This window comes from Mauremys mutica, chromosome 1 (assembly GCF_020497125.1).
Source record: "Mauremys mutica isolate MM-2020 ecotype Southern chromosome 1, ASM2049712v1, whole genome shotgun sequence".
In the NCBI taxonomy this organism is placed as follows: domain Eukaryota; kingdom Metazoa; phylum Chordata; order Testudines; family Geoemydidae; genus Mauremys; species Mauremys mutica.
In genome coordinates this window covers 26,297,594-26,323,730 of record NC_059072.1, presented here as the reverse complement: position 1 = coordinate 26,323,730, position 26,137 = coordinate 26,297,594, and the positions used below count along the sequence as shown (strand labels likewise).

The 26,137-nt window shown below is 41.6% G+C and overlaps 1 protein-coding gene across 1 annotated transcript in view; it reads left to right on the top strand.

Moving 5' to 3' along the window:
- RELN (reelin) overlaps positions 1-26,137 on the top strand; it is a 473,567-nt gene that overhangs the window by 211,511 nt on the left and 235,919 nt on the right. The window contains exons 7-8 of the mRNA XM_045031243.1: positions 4,314-4,410; positions 11,232-11,283. Coding sequence (XP_044887178.1) covers positions 4,314-4,410; positions 11,232-11,283 — 149 coding nt within the window. The remainder of the gene's footprint in view (positions 1-4,313; positions 4,411-11,231; positions 11,284-26,137) is intronic.

Sequence of the window (26,137 nt, the reverse complement as noted above, 5' to 3'; positions counted from 1 at the left end):
TTTTGTTCACCTGCCTCATATTAGTCACATGACCAAAATTTCTAACAGCCCTCTTAACTTCTGCTGTACAATAAGGGGACACCTCACTGATCAAAATGGTCCTATAGTGATCTAACCCAAATTGTGCACAAGTTTCCATTATCTTAACAATATTAATACAGTGTACAAATTCAATAACAATATTCAATAACACTAAATTATTTCATAAGTAACTGCTGCAATATTCCTCAAAAAGAAATCAGGTGAGCTCTGAGCAATCCTCAAGTCCCTGTCTGTTCAGGTGCATTTGTAACCTTTGGTGGGCTAGAGTTTACTTCAGTGCCTTTCTCCTACTGCCTAAAACCAACTTCCATAGTAATGCACATGGAGACCCAGAATTCAGTCACTGAGGATTTTCAGCAAGGAGTGCACAGGGTCAACCTCCCTACAATTAAGTCCAAAAAGAAAAAAAGGAATTACCGTAACTTAATTCTTAAGTACCAACTTCATAAAATCTTATAATGATAAGGAAACAGAAAAATAATAACTTAATTTCTACAACATAAGGCTACTTTATAATCCACATACATTAACTCCTCAGTTACACGTAAACATACATAAAGAAAACAAATTAAATCTAAACAGGTCAGTTGCTAGAGAAACACAGGGAGAAGTAACTCAGAGTTCCCAAAAGCTTAGGTTGAGTTCACGTGAGTCTCAGTTACAGTCTTGGATCACCAAAATCTATGCAGTCTGTTCAGTCAGAAGCACTGCAACAATATCTTCTCTTCTCTTGTCTTCCAGTCTCTTCTAGAAACTTCCAACTGGATTCCATGCAGACTCTTCCTCCTCCTCTGCTGAAATCATTCAGTTAACTAGTCAGATAACTAATTAACCTACCACTCAGTTGAAGTATATAGGGGAAAAAAACTTGTTACAAGAAAAATACAAACTAAGAATAGCAATATGAAAGTGATTCTTTCCCCATCATCATATTTAAATAAGAGAAGAGTTGGTGAATCACACTGAGACAATTTAACTAAATTAGTTTGGCTAAAATCAAATAACATTCCAATTATAAAAGTAAAATAAAAGAAATAAGTTTCCCTTCCCAATTTTCCTTTTCTATAATTACCACTGTAGGGAGAGGGATAGCTCAGTGGTTTGAACATTGGCCTCCGAAACCCAGGGTTGAGAGTTCAATCCTTAAAGAGGCCATTTAGGGATCTGGGGCAAACATATGTCAGGGACAGTACTTGGTCCTGTTAGTGAAGGCAGGGGACTGGACTCAATGACCTCTCAGGGTCCCTTCTAGTTCTATGAGATAGGTATATCTCCATTTATTATTGGGGGTTTCCCTTTTGTAGGGTTAATATAATTAACCTGCTGCAAAATGCTTTAGAGTTAGGGGGAAAACAGCCTGCTTTCTGCTTCTGTGGCTTAGCTTCTCCCAACCCACAGATGCCTCATGGAATTTGAGTCCAGCAACAGGGAACCTACTGAGCATACCCAAAACTGCCTCACCCAATTCCAGAAACTTCTGAGTGTGGAGAGCTAATTGTGCATCTGCCTAGCAACAATGATCCAGACACAACTCATTCCTACCCTCTCCCATAAATCTCTTCAAGACATATCTCCCTATTAGGCATGTGGGTTACACTAGCACTCCAGATCCTCAAAGGACAATCAGCACCTCCCAAAAGGACCTCAGAGTCTCATAGTATCAGGCCCAATTTGAAGTCCTAGGATTAAAGCAACAAATCTCAGAGGTAGGGAGATGTGTGATTAATTGGCCAAGCTGCACTTTATTAGACCTATTTCAGATTTTCTTTATGCTTATTTTTGTTCTAATATTTAAGAACAGCCAAACTGGGTCAGACCAATGATGCATCTAGCCCAATATCCAGTGGCCAATGCCAGGTACTTCAGAGGGAATGAACAGAACAAGCAATCATTAAGTGATCCATCCCGTTGTCCAATACCAGCTTCTGGCAATCAGCGTGTAGGGACCAGAGCATGGGTTTGCATCCCTGACCGTCTTGGTTAATAACCACTGATGGGCCTATCTTCCAGGAACTTTTCTAGTTCTCTTTTGAACCCAGTTATAGTTCTAACATTCACAGCATCCCCTGGCAACTAGTTTCACAGGTTGACTGTATGCATAGTGTGAAGAAGTATTTCCTTTTGTTTGTTTTAAACCTGCTATTAGTTTTTTTGGGTGACCGCTGGTGCTTGTTTTATGTGAAGGAGTAAATATCCATTGGGTATGGAAAACAAAGTATAAGTTATACAACAATTGGTTCTGAGCAGGTAACCACAGACCACAGACACTTATTCACTTCCTTATTCACTTTTGCCACACTAGTCATGATTTTATAGACCTCTATCATATCCCCTCTTAGTCATCTCTTTTCCAAGCTGAAAAGTCCCAATCTTTTTAATCTCTCCTCATACAGAAACTGTTCCATACCCTTAATCATTGTTGTTGCTCTTCTCTCTACCTTTTACAATTCTAATATATCTTTTTTGAGATGGGGTGACTAGAACTGCACCCAGAATTCAAGCTGTGGGCATACCAGGGATGTATATAGGGGCATTATGGTATTTTCTGTCTGATTATCTATCCCTTTCCTAATGATTCCTAACATTTGGTTAGCTGTTTTGAGTGACACTGCACATTGAGCAGATGTTTTCAGATAACTATCCACATTGACCCCAAAATCTCTTTCTTGAATGGTAACAGCTAAGTTAGACCCCATCATTTTGTATGTATAGTTGGTATTGTTTTCCAATGTACATTACTTGAAATTACCTGCCATTTTGTCACCCAATTACCTAGTTTAGTGGGATTCCTTTTTAACATTTCACAGTCAACCTTGGGTTAAACTGTCTTGAGTAATTTTGTATAATCTGCAAATGCCATCTCACTGCTTACCCCTATTTCCAGATCATTTATGAATATGTTGAACAGCACAGGTCACTGTACAGATCCCTGGAGAACACCACTATCTACCTCTTTGCATTCTGAAAACTGACTATTTATTCCTACCTTTTGTTTTCTGTCTTTTAACCAGTTACTGGTCCATGAGAGGGCCATTCCTCTTATCCCATGACTGGTTATTTGCTTAAGAGCCTTTGGTGAGGGACCTTAAAGGCTTTCTGAAAGTCCCAGTACACTATATCCACTTGATCACCCTCGTCCACATGTTTGTAGACCCCTCAAAGAATTCTAATAGATTGGTGAGGCATTTTCCTTTGCACAAGCCATGTTGACTATTGCCCAACAAATCATATTCGTCTATGTGTCTGATAATTCTGTTCTTTACTATAGTTTCAAACAATTTGCCTAGTATTGAATTTAGGCTTATTGGCCTGTAATTGCCAGGGTTGCCTTTTTTTAAAAATGAGTAACAGTGTATTGTTAGCAAGAATATGAAATATTTAAATAAGATCTATTATAGTCGATGACTAAATGAGTCCAGTGTTACAAAACAACTCCAGGAAACATGTTTAAAATGGTCTATTGATAGTATGCTAATGTTTGAAATGCATGTGACCTTAGTTGTTGTTTCCTTTTGTTACATCGTTTACTATGACCAAGGCAATTGCCTAGAAACACCATAAATAAGCCCCATGCTTTTAGTCTTTGAAAAAATGCTACATAATAACTGAAAAAAATGTTTTCTGTGAAAGATAATGTTTCATTCAACCCAGCTGTTTTGGTTCACCCAAAAACTGTTTTTGGTCAACCTGAAATTATTTTTTTTTTCAATTTTTCAGTTTGGCAAGCAAAGCAAAAGATCAGTTAGCTCTAGACCTAAGAGGTATCAGTAGCCACATAATCTTTAATAACTCACAATGACACTATCTGACATACACAACCTGTCCAGTTTTAACAGTTCCCCATTGGTTTGTTCTGCAATGGAAATAAGTTGTTGATTGTATGATGTTGGGTTTGTATATAGTTTATTAAGTGAGTTGTCAATATTATGAAAGGAATATAGCCCCAGAGAAAATTAAGCTGGAAAACCATACTTAGGAGCACATTTGAAAATAAAGTAGGGGCACTTCTTTCAAATCTGTCAGAGCTTTTTTGAGGGACAGTAGTGGGATGGGGAAGTAAACATTTTTCAGAAATTTAGGTTTTGTCCCTCCTAAATAGAGACATCTATCATGCATGATTGCCCTTTAAATTCAATGTTGGGATAACTAAATAGTTCCATTTGTCTGAGTGTCAAAATCAAACGTTCTTCTTTTAGCAGTTTAGCAGGTTCTTACAGCCCCAGATGTATGATTTATAATTTTCAGCTTGATGTGTTCTGATTTTCCTGCAGGTTTGAATGTAGTAACTGTGAGGTTGGAGAGCAGTGCGGTGTAATTATGCATGGCAGTGCTGTCACTTTCTGTGAGCCATATGGTCCAAGAGAATTGGTAAGTGGATGTTTGCTAATTTGCATGGATCATGGGACTTCAGGTTTTGAATTCAGACCTTATCACCACAGTGATTCTGGTGTGCTTTGAAAGCTTGGTGTTCAGCAAAGAGGTTCTTAAGCAGTTCAATAATGCATAGGATAGTAAGGTTAAATGTTTAAAACTCCTCACATTTTTTCTAAATATTTTGCATGCTTTTTGCACATGGCCAGGAAACCTTTTGAGTGAACTTTCATGAAAGTTATTTCAATGTTTAGAAAAGGCTGGAAGGCCAAAATATAGAACCAAATTTGGGGCCTGGGATGCTTTCTTCATTTTAGACAACCAAAGACTTACTTTTTCCTCTCTTATTTTATTTGGCTGTGTCTTATTTTCTTTATAGTCAAAAAATGTTAATTTGTTTGTGTAAAATATCACTGGGGAATAATGCACTCTGTGGCTTTAAAGCAGTCACATGCAGTCTGGATTAATTACCTGCCTGTCCTGTAGAAGTCTCTGTGCCAAAATCAGTGGTGAGGTAAATGATGTCACAGTTTCAGGATAACTGCAGCTGTATCTGCCACCTCTCTGGTCCGTTCCAGGACTGTCAAGTCAGCTGGAAACCAGAGACCTATCACCTGCCTCTGGGCAGGAACCCCCCTTCTGAGTGGTAGTTTCAAGGTTGCATGAATTCCTGCCTTCCACTGTGATATCCCCAGCAAGCCAGTCTGCCTAAAGGTCAGTGCCTGTGCATTGCTTTCTCTCCAAGGGCTATGAACAGTGTATTGCCAGCAATTCCAAGTGACCACACATCTCTTTCTAAGTAAGCACATTTATTCTTAAGGTAAAAGTGAAGAAAAGTTATTGAAACATTGCAAAGGTTTAAACACACACTAAACATACCAAGACTCATTCTTCAGTCATATAGGGCCCCAGTAGACCACAAGGGTTGGGGCCCCCCTTGGACTGAAGATCCTATCTATCTGGCTGATCAGAAAGGCCATGAGTTAGTTCAAGCTCATCCTTTTATATCACAAGCCCTTTCCTTGTTTCTTAGTCTCTGGAAAACCCAGTTTTAAGCAGAACCAGTATATGCAAATTACCCCAGAGGGTGTAACATCTCTGGAGCTGTTTAGTCTCAGTGATTCACCTTAATCCCCCACACACACTATTTTTAGTTCCTGTAGGAGCTATGGTAACCCTTCCCCATGGAGTAGAACATAATCATATGTAAACCATTTATAAATTTAATACAGTGGTCCTCAAAGATACTGCATGGGATTGCAGTATCTGTCACGGTAAATATTACACATGGTGTGTAAATTGGGTGTAAAATAGATGTAAGTATCGAAGTAGTGTGATTTGCATTAATTTGGGATCCAGTGGGTATGGAAAAGAAAGTACAAGTTATACAACAATCCTACAATTGGCTCTGAGCTGGTGACCACAGACCACAGACACATATGCAAAGGAGGCAGGATGCTTTCTGTAAGGAGTTTGGTAGTCAGAAATCCAACCCAAAATGTAGGCAATTTTAAAATAATATTAATGATTTTTAAGATTTTCTTGTCTGGGGAATGGTTGTCTTGTGATTTTTGAAGACAGGGAGTTTTGGTAATATTGTATCTTACACAATACTCCTGAGACCAAATTTAACCCTGGCCTAAGCAGGCACAACTCTCCTTGAACCACTAAATGACACATTGGTGACAGTAATACAACCTTGCCAAATATGCACACATTTGACTAGCATATTTCTGTTACCATTTATGTGCATGCTAAATTTGATCATATTAATATGTTCTGTTAATGTTTGCATTGTCTTGTGGTGTTTGACAAACACAATACAAATGCATGTGTTATGGTGACAGGAGAAGTCATTTAAAAATATTTCACAAATTTCATGGATATAGTGGAACCTCACAGTATCTCATTTCACTTATGCACAAACCTTGTGGGAGAATCCAGACATTGATGCCTCTGCCTGCTATTTTAAATATTATTTGCATATACTGTGTCTCATTTAATGCCTTGATATACTTGTGAAGAAAGAGGTTCCATTTTGTGTCCATTCAAAAATTAAAGTCACATGTTTGGGATACTTTTTCCACATTTTGTTACTCGTTGCTGATTAGGATGCTTGAAATTCAGCCCACAGTACAGATATTGAGCAAATAGACCTAGATTCCATGCTTTCCAAAGACCTAGATGGCATGCTTTTCATTCTAATTAATGTATTGTGCTCCACTAAATATGTATAATTTAGACTACGCTCAGCAATTATAAAATTGGGTTTAAAATCCTGGACTGTGATTGGCTAAAGCGGTCATATGACCTGGTGCTTAACTGGCACTACCATACTATACCCTTTGAAACTGAAAATATTGATCATTATGCCTAACAGATGTGAATAAATCAAAATCTTACAAGTCATCATCCCAGCATAATTATTAGTGCACTTTATAAAAGTGAGACAGGTAAATGTTATCCCATTTTACATAGAGGGAAACTGAGCTACAAAGAGGTTAAATGACTTATCCAAGGTCACTGAAAGAGCCAAGACTAGAACCAATTTGTTACTTTTTCCCAGTCCGGTGTCTAGGTCTCACAGATGTTGAATTTTAATACTCATTATATAATATTTTATTTTTCCTCTAACTCTCTCTTCCTTTTTTTTTTTATTCCATCCCCCTGCTAACACCTAACTCTCACTTACTTTCCTCCAGCAGTTCTGGGATCTGTTTTTCATCCCTGATGTTCAAGTCTCTTCCTCCCTAAATAATCAGATTTCCTTTCTCCATCCTAAGCCAGTCCTTTATCTTGTTGTCCTTACACATGGTTGCTGAAATCCCTGCTCACATCTCAGGCTCAGGCGTGCTTGTACATTTTATTTTTGCTTTGAAATACTTAAGCAAGATTAAAAGAATTTGCAAAATTAAATTAATTAGATGGTTTGTTTCCTTGACCTCTGCATCCTCCCACTGCTGCTCTCAATTGCTGCACGGAGGAATCAGTCTAGTACTCCTGATATAGAGGTTTTTAATGCCAAACCACACATGTTATTTGGTTGGGATATCACCACTAAAGGAATCATAGGACAACTGATAGCTGCTGATATGCTGCAAGCAAAATAATAGACGTTCATTTAAAATTTCTCACCATTCTGGAAAATACAGGTTCCTCTTTATCTGCAGCCCTCAATCCCTACCATCTTGATTAGCATAATTAATGTAAACAGTTCCTAACAACCTGTATTTACATCATTTTCTAAAGGGATAAAGCAATTAAAAGAAGATTTAATTATCAAAAAGTACTGGCCAATTAATTTTTAGTAACAGTTTAATTAATTCTACGAGAATACCTCTTCCATGGTAATTGATATATTTAATCTATTGAAGATATGAGCCACAGAACATTGATAAATTGAAGGCTTTCTTGTTGAAATTAGAACCCACACAACAGAATTAACTGAATGTAAATTAAAATAACAGCTGCTCATACCTCAAGTCAGAAAGCACTTTATTATTTGGCAGGATAAACGTAATACCAGTGTTGAACCTATCCTAACTAAACGGACACGAATGAAGAGTTAAATGTTTCTTTAAAGGGTTTTTTAATTATTTAAGCAAAGCTTCATTATATCTGTTGAGAGGCTAATACTGTTTATTCGGAAGATCATAAAGTGTTAGAGGTATAGTTTCAGTATAGGGCACATACACGTAGGTCCAGGTTTTTAGATGCATTTCTAAAAAGTGGATGCTTCATATGACACGAAAAGTCTTTAAAATATATCCCACCAAGTCCTTCTTAGTTCACAGATTATTACCAACCATAAAAAATTTTCCTGGCCTTTTTTTTACTAAGATCATAGTATAACTATAAGAAATTTTCCCTCTGAATGTAGCATGCATGCATGTGCATGTTCAAAAGCCAGTTCTCAAACATCAGTCTCTGTTGTTTCTAAGTCTCCCTGGACCCATCTTGCTAATCACTGCTGTAGCACTTCCCTGTCTGGGCAGTCTTAACATGTGATCTTCTTTGATACTGACATTAATTGCATTTCAGGTGGCAGATGGTCTCAAGTACAGATAAGTTGTGTGGCCAAAACTGTACCAAAAACACTGACCTATCTATCTTCCATATCAAATCAGACTCCTGTTATTTGTCTGGTATAGACATCCAAATCAAACTTTTAAAACGCTCAACCCTTTAGAACAGGGGTGGGCAAACTTTTTGGCCTGAGGGCCACATTGGGGTTGCAAAACTGTATGGAGGGCCGGGTAGGGAAGGCTGTGCCTCCCCAAACAGCCTGGCCCCTGCCCCCCCTGCCCCGCCCGCTGACTGCCCCCTTCAGAATCTCCAACTCATCCAATCCCCCCTTCTCGTTGTCCCCTAACCGCCCCCTCACGGTACCACCTGCCCCTAACCACCCCGGGACCCCACCCCATCAAACCCCCCTGCTCCCAATCCCCTGACTGCTCTGACCCCTATCCACACCCCTGCCCCTTGACAGGCCCCCCGGGACCCCACGCCTATCCAAACCCCTCTGTTCCCCATCCCCTGCCCCCTATCCACACCCCTGCCCCCTGACAGCCCCCCCAGGACTCTCACGCTTATCCAATCCCCCACCCCCTGATCACCCCCCAGAACTTCCGCCCCATCCATCCTCCCCCTGTCCCCTGACTGCCCCCCAGAACTTCCCACCCCTTATCCAACTCCCTGGCCCCAGCCCCCTTAACATGCCGCTCAGAGCAGCATGTCTGGCAGCTGTGCCACCCAGCCGGAGCCAGACACGCTGCTGCACTGCTCGGCAGGAGCACGCAATCCCACCACCCAGAGCACTGCCCACACAGCGGTGTAGCTGCGGGGGAAGGGCTGGGGGCTAGCCTCCCCGGCCAGGAGCTCACAGGCCAGGCAGGACAGTCCCGCAGGCTGGATGTGGCCTGCAGGCCGTAGTTTGCCCACCTCTGCTTTAGAACTTAAAAAAAAGAATTTTGTGGAATTCATCAACAAAGAGGCAGTAGGATTTGTTTTGGTTTCAAGGTATCAGGAGAGACATCCCTTAGGACATTCTTTCTTCACCTTTAATACCTCTAAATCTGTTGTCTCCATTCTCACCTGCTGGTGTTGTTGCAAGTTCTGATGTGATAGGGCAGAGTGCACTCTTGGGATATCCACTTGCCAAGATGAGGAAATCTACTGAAATTCCCAAAAGACAGAAATACCAATGCATATCACTAAGCACTACCAGTTGTTCTGTGGCACTGAAGTCCTGAAAAAGAATAAAAAAGCCTCTAAGTTAAGAACAAGCTTCTGTTCTGCATCTTAACCCTAATATGCTGTCAGCGGGAAATTTGGAAACTCAGACATAAATGAGAAATAGGATTTACCTTATATATTTTTCAAGAAATATTAGTTAATAAAATAAGGCAGGTATGCCTGAGAATGCCTGATAATGAAAGAGATCATGTGTACACCTCATGCCTCAGGTAAATTGTACAGAAATTGCATTGTTCATCATTACAAACTAGAACTATCTTTGTAATACTGCCAAGGCCACTTAAGTGATGGTGACACAAATTCAGATTGCTCAGCAAAGCTGGCTTTTATTTGTGCACTTGACTTTTTCAGTAAATGTGTTTATAAACTGCCATTCTTGTTCCCATTGTGATTTCTACTCTTCCTTTGTTCACACCGCTTATTTGATTCCCCCTATCCCCACTCAGATGAGAAGAGTTTCTTGTCACATGGCATGCACTGCTTTGTTGTGGAATATCAATTGCTGTGAATTTGATGGAGGAGTCTTGGTCCTTGAGTTTTTTATGATGCACAGGAACCATCTTTTTTCTGTTCTGTGTTTGTACAGAGCCTAGTATAATGGGGTTCTGGTCCATGACTAGGGTTACCAGGGACTATGGTAATACAAACATTAAACAGTTATAATCAAATAATAAATTATGTGAACATGACACTGCACAGAGTCATTGCCCTCCCATGAAAAACAAGGTTGAGGTTAACTTTCATCTTGTTACATGTTGATCTCTGTAAACAGTCACAGTGCTAATTTAGCTCTCCCCCTACCCCTTCCAAATGTTCCAGTCAAGGAGCCTTTTTAAGCAATAATTTTGCTTGCTATCTACCAGTATAATTAATTATAGGATTCAAAATGAGCCAGAAAGGACTGGAACTTCATTATGGTACTTCTTGGGTGATACTACCACTTTCAGCAAATATTAAAGTTTTTAGCTCTTAATGGTTTTCAAGAAAACCTTCCCAACATGGACTGATGAGGTTTTGTGTGGGAGCCATCAGAGGAGGGGGCTAATTATATACACTTCATATCATAACAGTATTTAGCTATAAGTACAAAACCTAGTTGGTTTATGTTATGCTATATATGTGAAGTTTTGAATTTAGCTGGTAAGCACTTAGATTTATTGTTCCATTTTATAATTTTAGGCCTTGGTTCTGCATTAGGATCTGCTCGTGCATATCCTTGAGCCTATGCAGAGTCCCACTGAAGTTATGAATTCATTTTTTTAAATTTTTCTGATCACTGATCAAGCACTAGTACATGGAAAAATTTACTGGAGCTATAAAAATTTGTACTGCCACAAACAAAAAGGGTTTCTCATTGTGACATATGATGAGATAACAATAATTCGAAGGATGTAACAGAAATGTCCATGATCTGTCAATCTGAAAGGTTTAGAAATGAATGATTTATACATGGGAGATCTGGGCATCCACAGGACTCCCATATTTTTTAAAAGGTTATAAATATATTGTTTTGCTGGTTTAATGCAATGCTTCTTCTATTTTTCATGTTTTTCCTCCTCTAGACCACCACTAGTCTTAACACAACCACAGCTTCTGTCCTTCAATTTTCCATCGGTAAGTTTGTATAGCAATTTTACTTTAAAAGGTATTAAAAGGTCATTGTTAATATGGAAAACACTAAATTTTAAATTTACATTTTTGGCCATAATTTCCATCTGCCATGAGGGATTAAATCAATCTTAAAAAATTGCAACATTTCTTGACCCCCGATGATATTTAGAGCTTCTAACCAAAGCAACGGAAAGAAAGAATTTTAGCAGTTTGTCTAACCTTATATAATTATTGGTTTATCCTTTCATGCTTATTTCATTATCTAGTAGATAATCAGCATTGTGTAGGGTTACTGTATGTCATGTTTTGGCTGGGACAGTCCCTTTTTTAAGCCCTGTCCCATCCACCAGTTGGCAAAGGCAAACTGGACAAATGCAGTTTTGCCAAAAAAAGTGGAGTGCAACCCCTAGCTGGGCATGGAGGAATGTGCAGGGGGGAAGGAGGGCGAGCCGCAACGCCAGCCCTGCGTGGGGTGGAGGGCTCAGGCAAGCTGCTCGGGTCTAGCCAGCCCAGCGCAGGTGATTGGCAGGGGGTCTTGGGCCAGCCCCATGCGCGTGGAGGAGACGGGGGCCTCAGGCTGGTGGCAGGGGGGCTTGGACCGGCTGCGGGCAGCAGGGGAGTTCAGACTGGCCTGCACGCAGGGATGTGGCAGGGTGTTCGGGCCACCCCTGTGGGTGGGCGGGTGGCAGGCGGGATCTGTCTGGACTTGCATGTGGGGGAAGTGAGAGGGGAGCCTTAGGCAGGCCCCACACAAATGGATGGCAGGGAAGACTGGGGGATGGTGGAGCCTCAGGCCAGCCCTGTGCGGTGTCCCATTTTCCCTTTGGGAAAATATGATCACCCTAGCATTATGACAATGATTGCCTATTCTTTAGAATGGTTTAAGAAAAAAATGACTAAGTAAAAATGGATCCCTCTCTCTCAATATATTAAAACTCAATGTGTCTTCAAATCATATCTGCTTCATTTAGTGCCTAAAGGAAGTTTTTGCTACTATTAATGCTGCTATGTCAATAATATACTACCTATTATAAATTACTACAGTTTGGCACTGTAGAGTATGGACAGCAGTGTTTTGTGCTGTGAGACTGATTTGGAAGAAACTTAATTTCTTAGGGCATGATTCATTACAAAATGTGGAGAGAAAATGTTCTTATGGTGAAGATAATTCAGTAAGAATAAACAGGCAAGGAATGTTGACTGTTTCTTCTGTGGACTCCCAGAAATGTATTTCCAAATTATATTCCCATTCTAAAAAAAGTAATTCTCCTATCTTAGTGTACATCAGCAGGGTTGTGATTAAACTGTGGAAATCTCTCCTGGAAATGAGAACTATGAGTTAGAATGATGTACCTCAAGTGATTTGGATTTAAAACAATTCTAAGACCAAATTCCAATGGGCTCTAAACTGCCTGTCAGCAAGATTCATTTTTATATTATTTTAAATTGTTCATTTGGGTTTTTATTTTATCTCATAATTACTTACCACAATACAAGTAACTGTACTGTAGTTAATCTCTAGTGAGGGAGTCACTATTACTATTCGGAGAGATTTATTTTATTTTAAACTATTGTTTTTACAAAACCAGTCAGATGTGCACATGCATAACCTGAGTGACTGTGTAATCATATGGCTATACCCCTAATCCTTCCTCATCCCATCCCTTCTGGTATCTATCACCCTCACCCATTGTTTCATATCTGCAATTTTAGGCTTTGATCCTATAACTGATAAGAGGTGGGTATGCCTGTGCACTGTGCAGACTGCCGTTGGAGCCAATGGAATTGGTTTTAGAACTGTTTGCAACCAGAACTACTAGATGTTTTCTTCATGTTTCATAGTTTAATCAAAACCCCACTGAGAGACTCATCTAGGAGAAATACTTTTTTTTTTTAATGAACATAGCAGTCTGATCACACACTATCAATTGCAGGATTGAGGCTTTAGTTTGTATGCTTTTGGGGATAAGGACAATGTCTTCTGTGAAGCATCTAGTATACTGTTGGGAACTATGAAATAAATAATAATACAGGTGGGAAATGTCTGGAAAGAGAAATTTATGAATGGGGGGTGGGGTAGATGGAGAGAAGGAAGAAGGCACTTTACCTAGAGGGCTCAATGAGATTAACTGCCCTGTATGTTTTCATATTAGAAATGCAAGAGTTCAAAATACTTGTCAACAAGTATGTTAACAATACAGACAACAACAAAAAAGATTCCCCCCGGAGTAGAGAGTTTAAGAAATCCCTACATCAAACCAGTTTCAGTTGGGGAGTGCTGGAGGAGACTGTGTGGGACCCTCCAGAGCCCAGGCACCCACAACCCCCTTCCCCCAGAGCCCAGCTTGGGTGAATCCCCTGGCTCAGATACCTGCACCTCCCAGAGCCTTTACTCCAGCTTCTTTACTGTTCCACTGAGGGATGCAGTGTGGTGAGGCCCTGCCCTTCCTCACCCTTTGCCAGAGCCTGGTCTCCCGGGCTCTCTCCCATTCTCGGGAGCGTGAGAATCAAGCCAGGCAGCCAGAGTGTGCAGGGCCTCCAACCTTGCCAGACTGGGTGCTCCACTCACTGCAAGCTGAAGATCCGGGTTCCACAGAGTCCAGGTCCCCTAACGGCCACTAGCAGCTCTGCAGCCCCAATTCTGTGGGGAAAACAGGGAATTCTGCGCAGAACATGAATTCAGCATAAATTCTGCATTGTACAGTAGAATCATAGAATCATAGAAAATTAGGGTTGGAAGAGACCTCAGGAGGTCATCTAGTCCGACCCCCTGCTCAAAGCAGGACCAACACCAACTAAATCACCCCAGCCAGGGCTTTGTCAAGCAGGGCCTTAAAACCTCTAAGGATGGAGATTCCACCACCTCCGCAGATAACCCATTCCAGTGCTTCACCACCCTCCTAGTGAAATAGTGTTTCCTAATATCCAACCTAGACCTCCCCCACTGCAACTTGAGACCATTGCTTCTTGTTCTGCAGTGGCGCAGAATTTCCCCAGGAGTAAAAAGGATCCTAAAGCTTGTTATATTAGATTAGTACTACACTGTACATTCAAACCCCTAAGCAACAATTAAGTGTAGTCTTTTAACCAGTCCTCTTCCACTGCCAACCACCAGGTGTTAATCTGGTGGGTTTTAATAATTTGAGTTAGAGAAAAGGATAATGACAAATGAATTAAGCACAAAATGGCCCAGATTTCATCATAAATCCCAAAGCTTCTTAAATCATGTGTACAGGAAGGATAATTTCCCAGTGACATTTTCATTAACTGAGCTTCTAACTAGTGTCCCTAAAGTGCCACATATTCAATAGCCATGGGTTCTTTTAAAGGCAACAGTGTCAAACTGCAGGTTTGTATTACCTTCTTACTGAGACAGTGAATAATTACTTTGAAGAGTTACTTAGTAAGACTTGCACTTACTGATATACAGCCCCTGTGACATCTTCCCAGGGTTTACAGGATTTGCCTGCTGTGCTGAGTTGTGTTTGAACTGTTCAGAACCATTAGCGTTGGTTTTGACCTAAATGTTGGGATGGTGTTTACATTAGCCCACTATCTGCCCAAGCATTTACTTCAGATTTCCTCATCATTCTTGACTGTATTTCTCTAAGACCAAATGCTTCTGTTCCTGATACATGAAAGACAAATTCTAACATTTACTTTAATGTGCAGTGGGATTGCTCTTAATTAAGATATTTAAAGTAATACCTTTGGGCTCTCTCAAACCAGAATTTCTAATTCCACAGTTTGGGGCCATGGAGAATCACACACAAGCTTCCAAACCCAGCTGCCATAAAGCATTAGCATGATTCATTAGCTGAAGTATTCTCTGCATCTCACTCACAAACTCAGACTTCCCCTTAGCTACATCTCTGAACTTCCACAGAACATGATCTGCCATCCCCATAGGCCAATATGAGGAAGGTGACTCATATTAATGATAGACTGATGACTGAACTGAGCATACACAGAGGCCTATAAGATAGCTGTAAGAAGGAAGAGTGATGAGAGGAAAGTCTCAAGGTGGAGCAGCCCTGAGGCATGAGTTTTGTAGATAGGCATCGCTTCACTCCTGATGGTTGCAGATTTTGTGTATGTTCTTTTTGAAAGGTGTATACTCCAAAGCTTCACTGCATGTGTGTTTTGCATCCTGTAACAGTGCATTAAGCATTAGCAGACTATTTAATTTTCTTTTTCTCTGTGGTGTTCATGAGACAAGTATAAAGCAATAGCATAAGACTCTGTGGTGAGTCCAAACACACACACATCCCCTGACCCTGTACTGGAGATGGATGCTACTGGAACTGACCAACTGCCTGTAAATCTCAATATGAAAATACTTAACATAAAAACATGATATTATTTTGAAAAAATCGGTTACCCAATCTTACTCTCATAACTTATTATTAATGCTGGATCATCTGTTGTACAGCTAGTTGTTTTAAAGATGGGTAGGTAGCTTGTAAAGTACAAACTACACTATCTTCATTTTTGCTTATACAAAACTTTTGAACACCTCTAATTTGTTATGTGACTAACATGACTGTAGGCAACCAACAGGCCAAATACTGGCTAAATAGGAAATGTTTGCTGAAGGCAGGATTCTAATATAATAATTTTCTTTCATCTTGAGTTTCTATGCTGTGATTTAGTAGATCCTCTGTCATTATCCCATTTCTAACCTAAATTACTTGGGCTGATCTATGGTTTCCTGTAGAAGCATGGCCATTTTGTCTGAGTTAAATTTGTTTTGATTTAATTCAAAAGAAAAATAAAAGTGAAACTCAAAAGGTGCAAACTCATGTGAAGTTTAACCAGAAAGACAAATTGCATGAACACCTGCAAATGAAACCTCTGAGCTGCTCCCTGTTCTGCCTACTGTGCAACATTCTGATAAATACTAATGGAAAATGATCACAAAGATAATCTAGTTTCATGTTCATTGGGACCTATGTAACCTATGTTGTCAGGTGCTGTTTCAAAACAGTCCTGTTGGTTTTTATCAGCTGTGTTGCTGTTTGCCCTGCTAAAAAAATAAAAAGAAAGAAAAATGGTGCAACAGTGAAACAACATTTTGGGAGAGGAGGCTTGAGTTTTGTTTTAATTTGCCAGGCAAAACTATGTCTGCAGTGGGGGGGGGTGGTATTGGAAGGGCTTTTGTTTTACTACTCCAGAGAAAGTGCACCACTTCCTTAATACACAGTTTAAAGAAACTGAGGAAGGGATAAGTAGCCAAGGAAGAGGAAGATGAAAATTAAAACACAGAGGCCACTGAATTTGCAGTGTGCAGTACAACTGAATATGCATTCATCCAGTTAGAGTTTAATTTGTTTACTGTAATTATTTAATACTTGGTTTGAGTTTTATAATTTTTACATATAAATGTTCATTTGAGCCTACTTGGCTCTTTTTTTTTTGGATTATATAAATTACTCAATTCAAATAAATAAAATCAATCTGAATAGATACAATTATTTATTTATGTCCTTATTAATGTCCCACAAGAATCTAGGTATGTGGATGGAAGCACATGTGAAAGTTCTGTCTGGCTAGCTAAGGAAATGCAATTGACTTTTGCCACCTACACTTTTTTCATAGTATACTTGCACCTTTCATGGTACTTCTAAATGTTCTTAATATTTTTCTATTTCTTATAGTGACTAGGTACTTATGCCCTTGGGAATGTTCTCATGAGGCTTTTTGGCCCTTGCCACTGGTGTTAAAACCGTTGGCACAGATTATATAAGAGATGTGTGGTGTAGTGTCTACATGTTAGTCTGGAGCCAGGAACTCCTTGTTTCTAATCATAGGCTGGAAAATGACCTTTTTACTACTGCTACTTCTTTCCCTATCTGCCTTCCTGGTTCTCTATTGCTTCTCCCTATCCCACCTTATTCAACTGCTCTTATCACATGCTGCTGTTGCTCCCTATGTTGTTCCAGCTTTTCCTGCCCAAACGTCCCTGAGATGATCACCCTTATTGAAAAAGTCCTATGGAATTAAATAGCAATGAAACCTGTAGTGTTCTACAGAAATGTAATAGTTTTTATAGAAATTACTATATAAACCCCTATTATCATTCTCTATTTATTACATTTAGTCTACTGATATTTTAGCCTTTCTGTATAATTCTCTGGCATGGATAAAATTATTGATTAAATACAAGAGGATTGCTTGGAAAAAAAAGCTAAAGAAAAGTTATCAATTTCTATCAAACTCTATTGAAACTGTCATATGGACAGGACCCCGCTCCTTGTTTTTGCTACTGCCACTGACCCTTCCCACTTAGGAAGTCTCTCTGCTTTCTTCCTATTGCCACTCACCTGAATGTCCTCTCCCCTCAAAAAAGTTTCAGGATGCAGGATAAAAATAAAATGTAAAAGGACACACATATATTTACACATATATTATAGATATACTTAATATAAAGTGTGACTGCAAAAAAATTAAGCTAGCAGTTTTTGTTTGATCATTCTCAATTTTTACCTCCCACTGTTGTGACTTTCCTTTTCTCTAATGAAATGAGTCAAGGCAAAATCATCTCAGCCTTCACGTAGAATTTCCTGACTTTTGTAAGGTTATAAAACCCTTGACTTTTCTTAAATACAGTAATATAATTATTTTGATCTTGGCGGCTTATATTTTTATAGAAGCACTTTTTTAACAAGAAAATATATATATACATATATTAAACTATATGTAATGAAATCTCCTCTATTACGCTATGTACATTTAGTCAATCTTCCACAATGCTTGTTTGTTTCACAGTCTACTGCATAAGTATATGTAGAGGACAATTTTAATATGTCTTCGATTAGCACGTAGATAGGAATCATAAATTTGTATGTGGGTCCTTGACATGATAGATTGTAATGACTCCAAAAGGCTCTCGTGTCAGAGATGTTGAGTTAATGGTCAGAAATGTTGAGTTAATGAATCATTGACCTAATAGTCTCTCTTACTCTTCCTGAACCGTTAAGGTTGATAGGGTCAATGAGAAGTCCCTTCTTGCTCAGTAAGTCCACATACCAAGAATCCATCTGACATTTCTTAGGAGAGAATGCACTGAGATTGTCTAGTATCTGTAGTAAAGCCAGGCAACTCACTTGACTTGTATTTATTATTTCATTTTTTCAGTGGCAATTTGTTTTATTACTATCATGAGTCCTGCAGAATTGTATTTTAAAACATAACTTGTTATATATAAATGAAAGGAACACCTTTTTTGCACTGTCATAAATGTACACTATCCAAATGATTTTGGTTTTTTTTAACAAAATCCTCAAATGCACCCTAAGGATGAGGCCTTATATGCAAAGTTTTTATACTTGGCTCTTCTATTAACTTCAGTACATGAGAGATCATAATGGACAAATGTGATCTTAAAGAGAGAAACACAAGCTGAATGTTCTTTTTCGAGTAGATGCAGACACGGATTCTACTTAGGTGTGTGCACACCCAGCGCACTGGACTTGGATAATTTTGCCTAGCAGTTCCCATAGAGAGCTGCCTTACACCTTGTGACCATAACCACTCCCACGGCTAAAGGGGGCGCTGCCACCCCAAACCCTTCTCAGCTCCTTCCTACTGCTGGTGGCTGGAATCGGAGCTCTGCATGGCTTTTACATCACATTCCTCTAGTGATTTTGTTCTCTAATTGTATATAGCTAATTAGTACCGCTAATATAGTCAGACTTAGTGTTAGTTAGTTATTGTTTAAGTTTCCCTACTGATGCCCTCACCAGGATTTAAACATTGTCAGTCATTTGGGAGGATGATCCCAAACAATGATCCCCACATGTGGTGCTTGCTGTGTCTAGAAGCCCGCATCAAGGATTGGTGTTTGATTTGCAGATCATCATGAAACAGATGCAAATGGTGAGGGATCATTGTATGAAGTAGCATCTGGTCAAACAGGTCACATGGTCTGCTTTGGCACCAAGGCCCTCGTCAGATCGAAGGTCAGCATGGAGAGTGCTGCTGCTTTGTGTCCTGGTGCTGGCATCTCTCCAAAGAGACAGACGAGTCATTCCCCACCGAGTGCACCAAGGAAAAGATCTTATAAGACTGACCAAGACTGTTTGGACTTGTCTCCTTCCCTAAGAGGAAGTGTAAATAAGCATGTGATGAATGCTGATGCACGGGATGGAGCAGGTCTTGTCAACTGCTCTTCAGCACCATGCAGGGATGTCAGAGACCCCGTACCACAGACTCCAGTTCTGGCCCTGGGGTGTCAATTGAGTCTGGTACCGACGAGGTTGATGCTGCCACAGGCTGCTTCCACGCCAGCAGCATATCAGGCAGCAACAGGTCTCCTCTGCCTCCCTGTCCTGACCTCTCCCTTGGTCCAGGACTTTGTAGCCACACTGGCTGGCTGGGATCCTGAACCTGTCAGGTCTGTTGGCGCCACACCCCAGTGATTCCCTTCCACATTCAGTGGAAATGGGGCCAATGCACAGGGGACCTCCTCAGCACCAGGAACTTTGGTACCCCTATGACCAGCGCTGCAATGTTGCCATGGCAGCAGTGACCAACTTCCACTTTTGGAACCTTCGGTTACTTTGTTACCGATGCTGATTTCAGGGTCAACACCACTCCTGGCACCCGAAACGAAGGAGATGTATTCGGTGCCAGCAGTACCATTTCCACCTCTGGCGCCAGCCCCTTTGTCATTTAGGGCTATGAACAAGTAGGACCGGCTGGGTGCACCCTCCGGGCTGGATAGACCACTACCTCAAAGGCCTGGACCCCTCGGTGTCTGAGTCGGAATCATCCTCTTCCCACTCCCCATCACCTGAGTGAGGGCTATTCGTGCAGCGCTATGAGCACCAGGTTTGGTGCTCGTTTCGCCCCTGGCCTGGCACCTACTGGCCACCAATGCCCTATCCAGACCAGTTGCCCCCATGGGACACTCCTCAGTCATCCCACTCAAAGTCAAGATTGCTGGTCAGGTCTGTGGCAGTGACTGTCGATCCACCACAGATCCAGGTACCAGTGATGCTTCTCCTCAAGGAGCCTCCAGATCCCTTCCAAATCTGTCAGCCCTGGAGTAGGATCCTGCTCGATCACACTCAACTGCCTCATCCTTATTCCCAGACAATTCTGCAATGCTGGGCACTTCCTCCCCTTTGATACCAGAGGATTTCAAGGCATACCAGGATCTGTTGCGGCATATGGGTATTCAAGCTGAGTTCCTGCTGGAGAACACCTACAAGTATTACTTTGTCAACTGGACAGCTATGTTCAAGGCTTCGAGGAAGCAATTTCGGATGTTCGTTACCAAAGGCTGCTTGGTGGCTAAGACAGCTTTGCAGTCCACGCTGGATGTCATGGATACATCAGCCAAAGTGATGGCCTCTGCAGTGACCATGAGGAGGTCTTTTTGGCTGCAGAACTCAGGCATTGCCCCCGATATCCAGCAGCCATTGAGGATTTGCCCTTCGATGGCAGGCACTGTTCTTGGATAAAACCGATGAGACTCTGCACTCCTTCAAAGACTGTAGAGCTACCCTTCAATCCTTGTGGGTGTATACACTAGCAGTGCAGAGACACCAATTTGGCTTTCAACAGCAAAAGCATTTGCAGTATTGTCTGCAGCATACATTTGGGCAGCCTTTCTCTCCCCGAAGATTGCAGGAAAGGGCCATAGGTCCCATCACACGAGGAAGAACTTTGATTTAGGGTTTTTTACAGTCCACATGTCATCCTCTGGAACTCCCCAAGCTTCCATTTGGACTCCTTGGTTCAGAGAAGTGTTCCAGTTCTCACTTTCTCTCTCATCCCCTCCATTTGGGGACAGGCTGGTCTACTTTCTCAGTGCTTGGGGCTCGATCACAACTGACAACTGTGTCCTAAGCACCATCAGATGGGGCTATGCCATTCAGTTCTTCTCCAACCCTATTCTCCACCCTTCCTCCTCACCCATCTTCAGGGACCTGTCTTACGAGATTCTGCTCCTCAAGCAGGTTTGCTCTCTGCTGGCACTGGGATTGGTGAAGAAGGTTCTGCCAGATCACCACGGTCAGGCTTTGCTTTTTCAAGTACTTTCTGGTACCCAAATCCAAAAGAGGGATAAGACCCAATCTCAACCTTCGCAGCTTCAACAAATATATCAGGTATGTGAGGTCATCCTATCAACTATTCTCCCCATGTTGTCTCAGAACAGCTGATTTGATGCCATGGACCTTTAGGACCTTTAGGACACCTACATTCATGTGTCAATTTTGCCAAGCTACAGAAAATTCCTTTGATTTGTCAAAGCAGATTGCCATTTCCAGTATACAGTGTTTCCCTTTGGCCTCTTTTCTGCCCCTCGGGTTTTTACCAAATGCATGGCCATCATCATGACATATCTCAGAAAGAAAGGAAATCACATCTTGCCATATCTGGACCACTGGTAACTGAGGGGCAGATTTAGAGAGGAAGCTCTTTCTCACATCAACACTACACCGTGCTTGCTTCATCATCTGTGTCTTCTCCTAAACATCGGCAAGTGTACTTTGGTTCCCACTCAAAAAAATAGAGTTCATTAGGGGCCCTAATAGACTCTACAAGTTCAAGAGCGTTTTTTCTGACTGACCATTTTCAGGTGATTTGCCACCTTTTCCTCAATCTGCAGTCTCAGGCTTCCACAACAGCTCAGATGTGCCAGGGACTTTTGGGCCACATCTCTGCTTGCACACAGGTGGTTCAGTTTGCACCTTTGCCCCCTTCAAATGTGGCTCAGGAGAGTTTACCATCTGACTCTTTGCTCCTTGGACAAATTGCTCCATCTTCCTCCACTGGTCCTCCTTAGTGTTGGACGCTCCTCGAGAATGTTTGCCAAAAATGTCATTTGTTCCACTCTTGCAGGGGCCCTAATCTAGGTGCCAGGTCCAATGTCTTCTCTCTCATCTGGCAAGCGGCTCTCTTCTATACCTTCCCCAGTCCCAATCATTCCATAGGTCATCTTCAAACTGAAGGGGGATTGGGCAAAGCTCATCCTCATTGTCCTGGTATGGCCAGGCAGTACTGGTTTTCTGACCTTCTTGTGTGTTGGCACTTGTGCCTAGTTCACTGAAAGTGCATCTGGCAGTGAGATCGGCATTTCATCCCCCATCCAAGGAAGATCAGTCTTCTCAAATCCCATAGTAGCAAAGTTCTTAAAAGGGCTTCTTTGCCTACATCCCCCAGTCCAAGAGCCAGTTCCTCTGTGGGACTGTAACACAGTCCTAGCAGAGCTGATGGGTCCTCCATTCAAGCCCTAGCATCTTGTCCCTTTCCACTCTTGTGTCAGAAAAGTGCGTTCCTGATAGCGATAACATCCACAAGGAGAGTATGTGAGGTGCAGATTCTGATGGCAAAGCGTCCTTACACACAATTCTCCAAAGACAAGGTGACTTTATGACCATACCCAAATTTTTTGTCTAAAGTGCTCTCCGTTTCATTTGAACCAGGAAGTATACTTACCCATTTTCTTTCATAAGCTCGTCTCCGGGGGAACACTGTCTCCATACATTAGCCTTCTATCTGGATAGGACTAAACTGTTTCATGTGTCACCTCCCCTGTTTGTGTCATATGCAGATCACATGAAGGGGCAAGCGGTCTCCTGACAGACCATCTCTAAATGGATAACATCCTGTATCAAGACTGCATATGATATAGCTTAGCAACGCCCCCTTAGTGAATAACTAACTATGCCTCCTTAGCAAATGCAAGCTCATTTGATGAGAGCACAAACAATGTCAGTAGCATTCCGCAGTGATATTTCCATATTGGACATTTGCAGGACTGCTACATGGTCATCCATACGTGTATTTATGAACCATTATGCCATCACCGCATCTTTCAGGATGGATGCAAGTTTTAGAAGGGCGGTCCTGCAATCCTTGTTCTGAGTCCTGCCTCCTGGGATGGGTACGGCTTGTGAGTCACCTAAGTGGAATACACATCTGCATCTATTCAAAGAAGAAGAAATAGTTACTTCCAGTAACTGTGGTTCTCCCAGATGTGATGCAGATGTGTATTTGTAGTGGGGCGGACTGCCCCACTCCCTGTGAGAATGGGCTGCAGCAGGCCAGGGTGCCTGCGCAGACAGGGCTTATTGTGAGCCAATCAGCAAGGGGCTTATTGTGAGCCAACTAGGGCCCAATTTAGAGACAGCCAATCAGGGCCAGGCTCAGAGGTATATAAAGCCTGCCCAGAGCTGGAGCAGTCAGTCTGTCCCAGGCCTTCGACAGGGGAAGGTCAGTCTCCAAGGGAGGAGACTAGCACCGCGGACAGCGCAGTGCTGGCCAGGCTCAGGGAGGCTAAGGAGCTTGAACCTGTAGCCTGCCAGGCTGCAGGCCCTGAAGGGAAGGGCCTAGCGGGTGCAAGGGGCCGTAGGGGAAGCGGCCCAGGGAAACAGACAGCGGAAGGGGAGAGGACAGCGAGGCTGACGCCAGAGGGTCCCTGGGCCGGGACCCAGAGTAAAGGGCGGGCCTCGGTCCCCCCCTTCACTCCTTGCAGTGCACCCAGCCATTGGCCATAGGGAGCGGCCATCTTGCTGCGCCAGATCCCTGACGAAAGGGATTGGACTCAAAGGGCGGTTGAACATAGTGACTGAGGTGTGGGACTGCTGAGCACCGACCCCCGGAAGGGGGGTGCAGATGGACTAAGGGGGACTGCCGGAGGGCAGTGGCCTTGAAGAGGACGCCGCCGAGCACGCAGCAACGCGGGTCCAGAGACAACAACGGAGGACAGAATGACGGACGGGACACCACCAGGAGGGAGGCGCTCCACTGGAAAGAGCTAATTCCCAGAGTCACCAGCAGGAGGCGCCAGGTGGTGAGTCCTTAACCCGTTACAGTATTCCATGACCCACCCTTCTGTCCCCTCTGTATCGGAGTCTCATCTCATAGGCATTTGGTGCGAAGGAACTGAGGGGGGTCAGGGCGTTGCCACCTCATGTAACCAAGGGAGGAGCTACCACCACAAGGCATGAGCACCGCCCCTCTTACAGGTACTGCTAGGCAAAATTCTCTGGCTTCGGCACACTGGACACGCACATACCTAAGTGGAATAAACATCTGCATCACGTCTCAAAGAATGACAGTTACAGGAAGTAACCATTTCATCTTGTTGCATCATCAGTGCTGCTGTAATAATTAGTTTTTTTCACTCACCTCTGCTGAAATAACTTGCTCTATGTATTTCTTTAGAGGAAAGGATGACCTGGGGGCTGTGAAAATTTCTCCAGCCACTAAGAAGTAATAGCATCTAGAGTGGTTCCATGGAGCAGCTGTGTGGGAAAAGGATTCCTCCTCTTTCCCATTCTGCCTCCCCATAGCATCTAGCTCAACCAGTTGGACTCTGATGAGTGAATTTGGCCCTTATTTGTAGCAATCTGTAGATTTTTTTGTTATTGTTATTCTTTATTGTTTGTTTGTGTACTATAATTCTGGTGACAGGTATCATATTGACTGTACTGCACTGAAATTATCTATTTATCTACTAGTCATGGACAGACCAGTTATTCAGAGGGGTAACTTCCACACACTGTCCAGCTTTGACCTGGAGGAGCTGCCCTCTGTGCTTAGATTATTGAGTCTCTCTCTCTCTCTCTCTCTCTCTCTCTCCATTTGGTTTTGTTCACTTTTTAGATCGTGAACAAAGGATGACAATTATGGTGGTTTTATGTGGATATTGGACACATCCATATGCAACTGGACTCAGACAAACTATTTGTTTCAGATATGTTGCCAAACATTCACTATACAATGTTCACTGTAGCTAAAATGAAAAACAGACCCCTGCTGAAGGGAATTTGGGAAACTCACCTTTTTGCCAGAAAAGTCTTTAGTGGAAATATATAGGTTGTAAATTACATCTAATGTGAAAGATAAGATGGGTAAGTAATATAATCTGACACACTTCACATAACATACATGGAAATGTTAGATGTTGTTTATTGATTTTGCTGAATTATACAAGGGACGCTTGCTCAGATACCTAGAGTTAAAAGATACCAGGGTTAAAAGTCAACGTCTTATTTGAAAGACACTTTCATGGAGTTGTAATAAATTATTTGTATGGCTTGTTGGTTATTCGAAATACCATATTTAATTACTTTTACACCAGTGCTTTTTGCCATTATTGAGAAATAAATCGTAATTGTTGGAGATTTAGCAAACGGAAAAAAAGCAGAAAAAACAAACAGGGACAAATCCTAGCATTCTGTTTTAGGGCACTGAGTCTGAATCGCTTCCTTGTGTTAAAATGGATCGTTGGAAGCAGAAGCAAATGCCATTAGGGAATTAGTTGTTTGAAATAGTAAAGGCTGGATTATAGGCAGACTTTAAACTTAATCCCGCTTGCTGCATTTTATTAAGATAACACTTTTGTATGATTAAAATTGTCCATTTTTATTAGACCATAACTGCTTTCGTCAATATAACTTGAAAAACTAGTTTCCACTTCTGAATAGTGTGCTGTAGATTTTACAAAGAAATACTATAGAAAACTGCAGTTTAAAAATGTGCTGGAGTAAGTAAGCCTTTTCCATTCAATCCAGAAACAGGACTCAGGATAAAGCTCATTACCCAAATGTGGATGCCACACATGACAATGTGTTTCATTCTCATTAGACCACCAGGATAGCCCCAACCTTTAGCATATGTGGAGCTCACAGTGACACCTATTGTAAAGTTGCACAAGTGTTTCCATTCTAAAGGGCCATTTTCACATGTTTTGTCAAATATTTACATTTTGGGCTGAAATTTTGCTCATTTGTTTTCAGCCTAAGAGTGAATCTTTTTTTAAAAAAAAAAGGGGGGGGGGGAGGAGGAAAAAACAGTTAAGCTATTTTTAAAAAACAAAGTTAAAAAAAACCCCCACTTT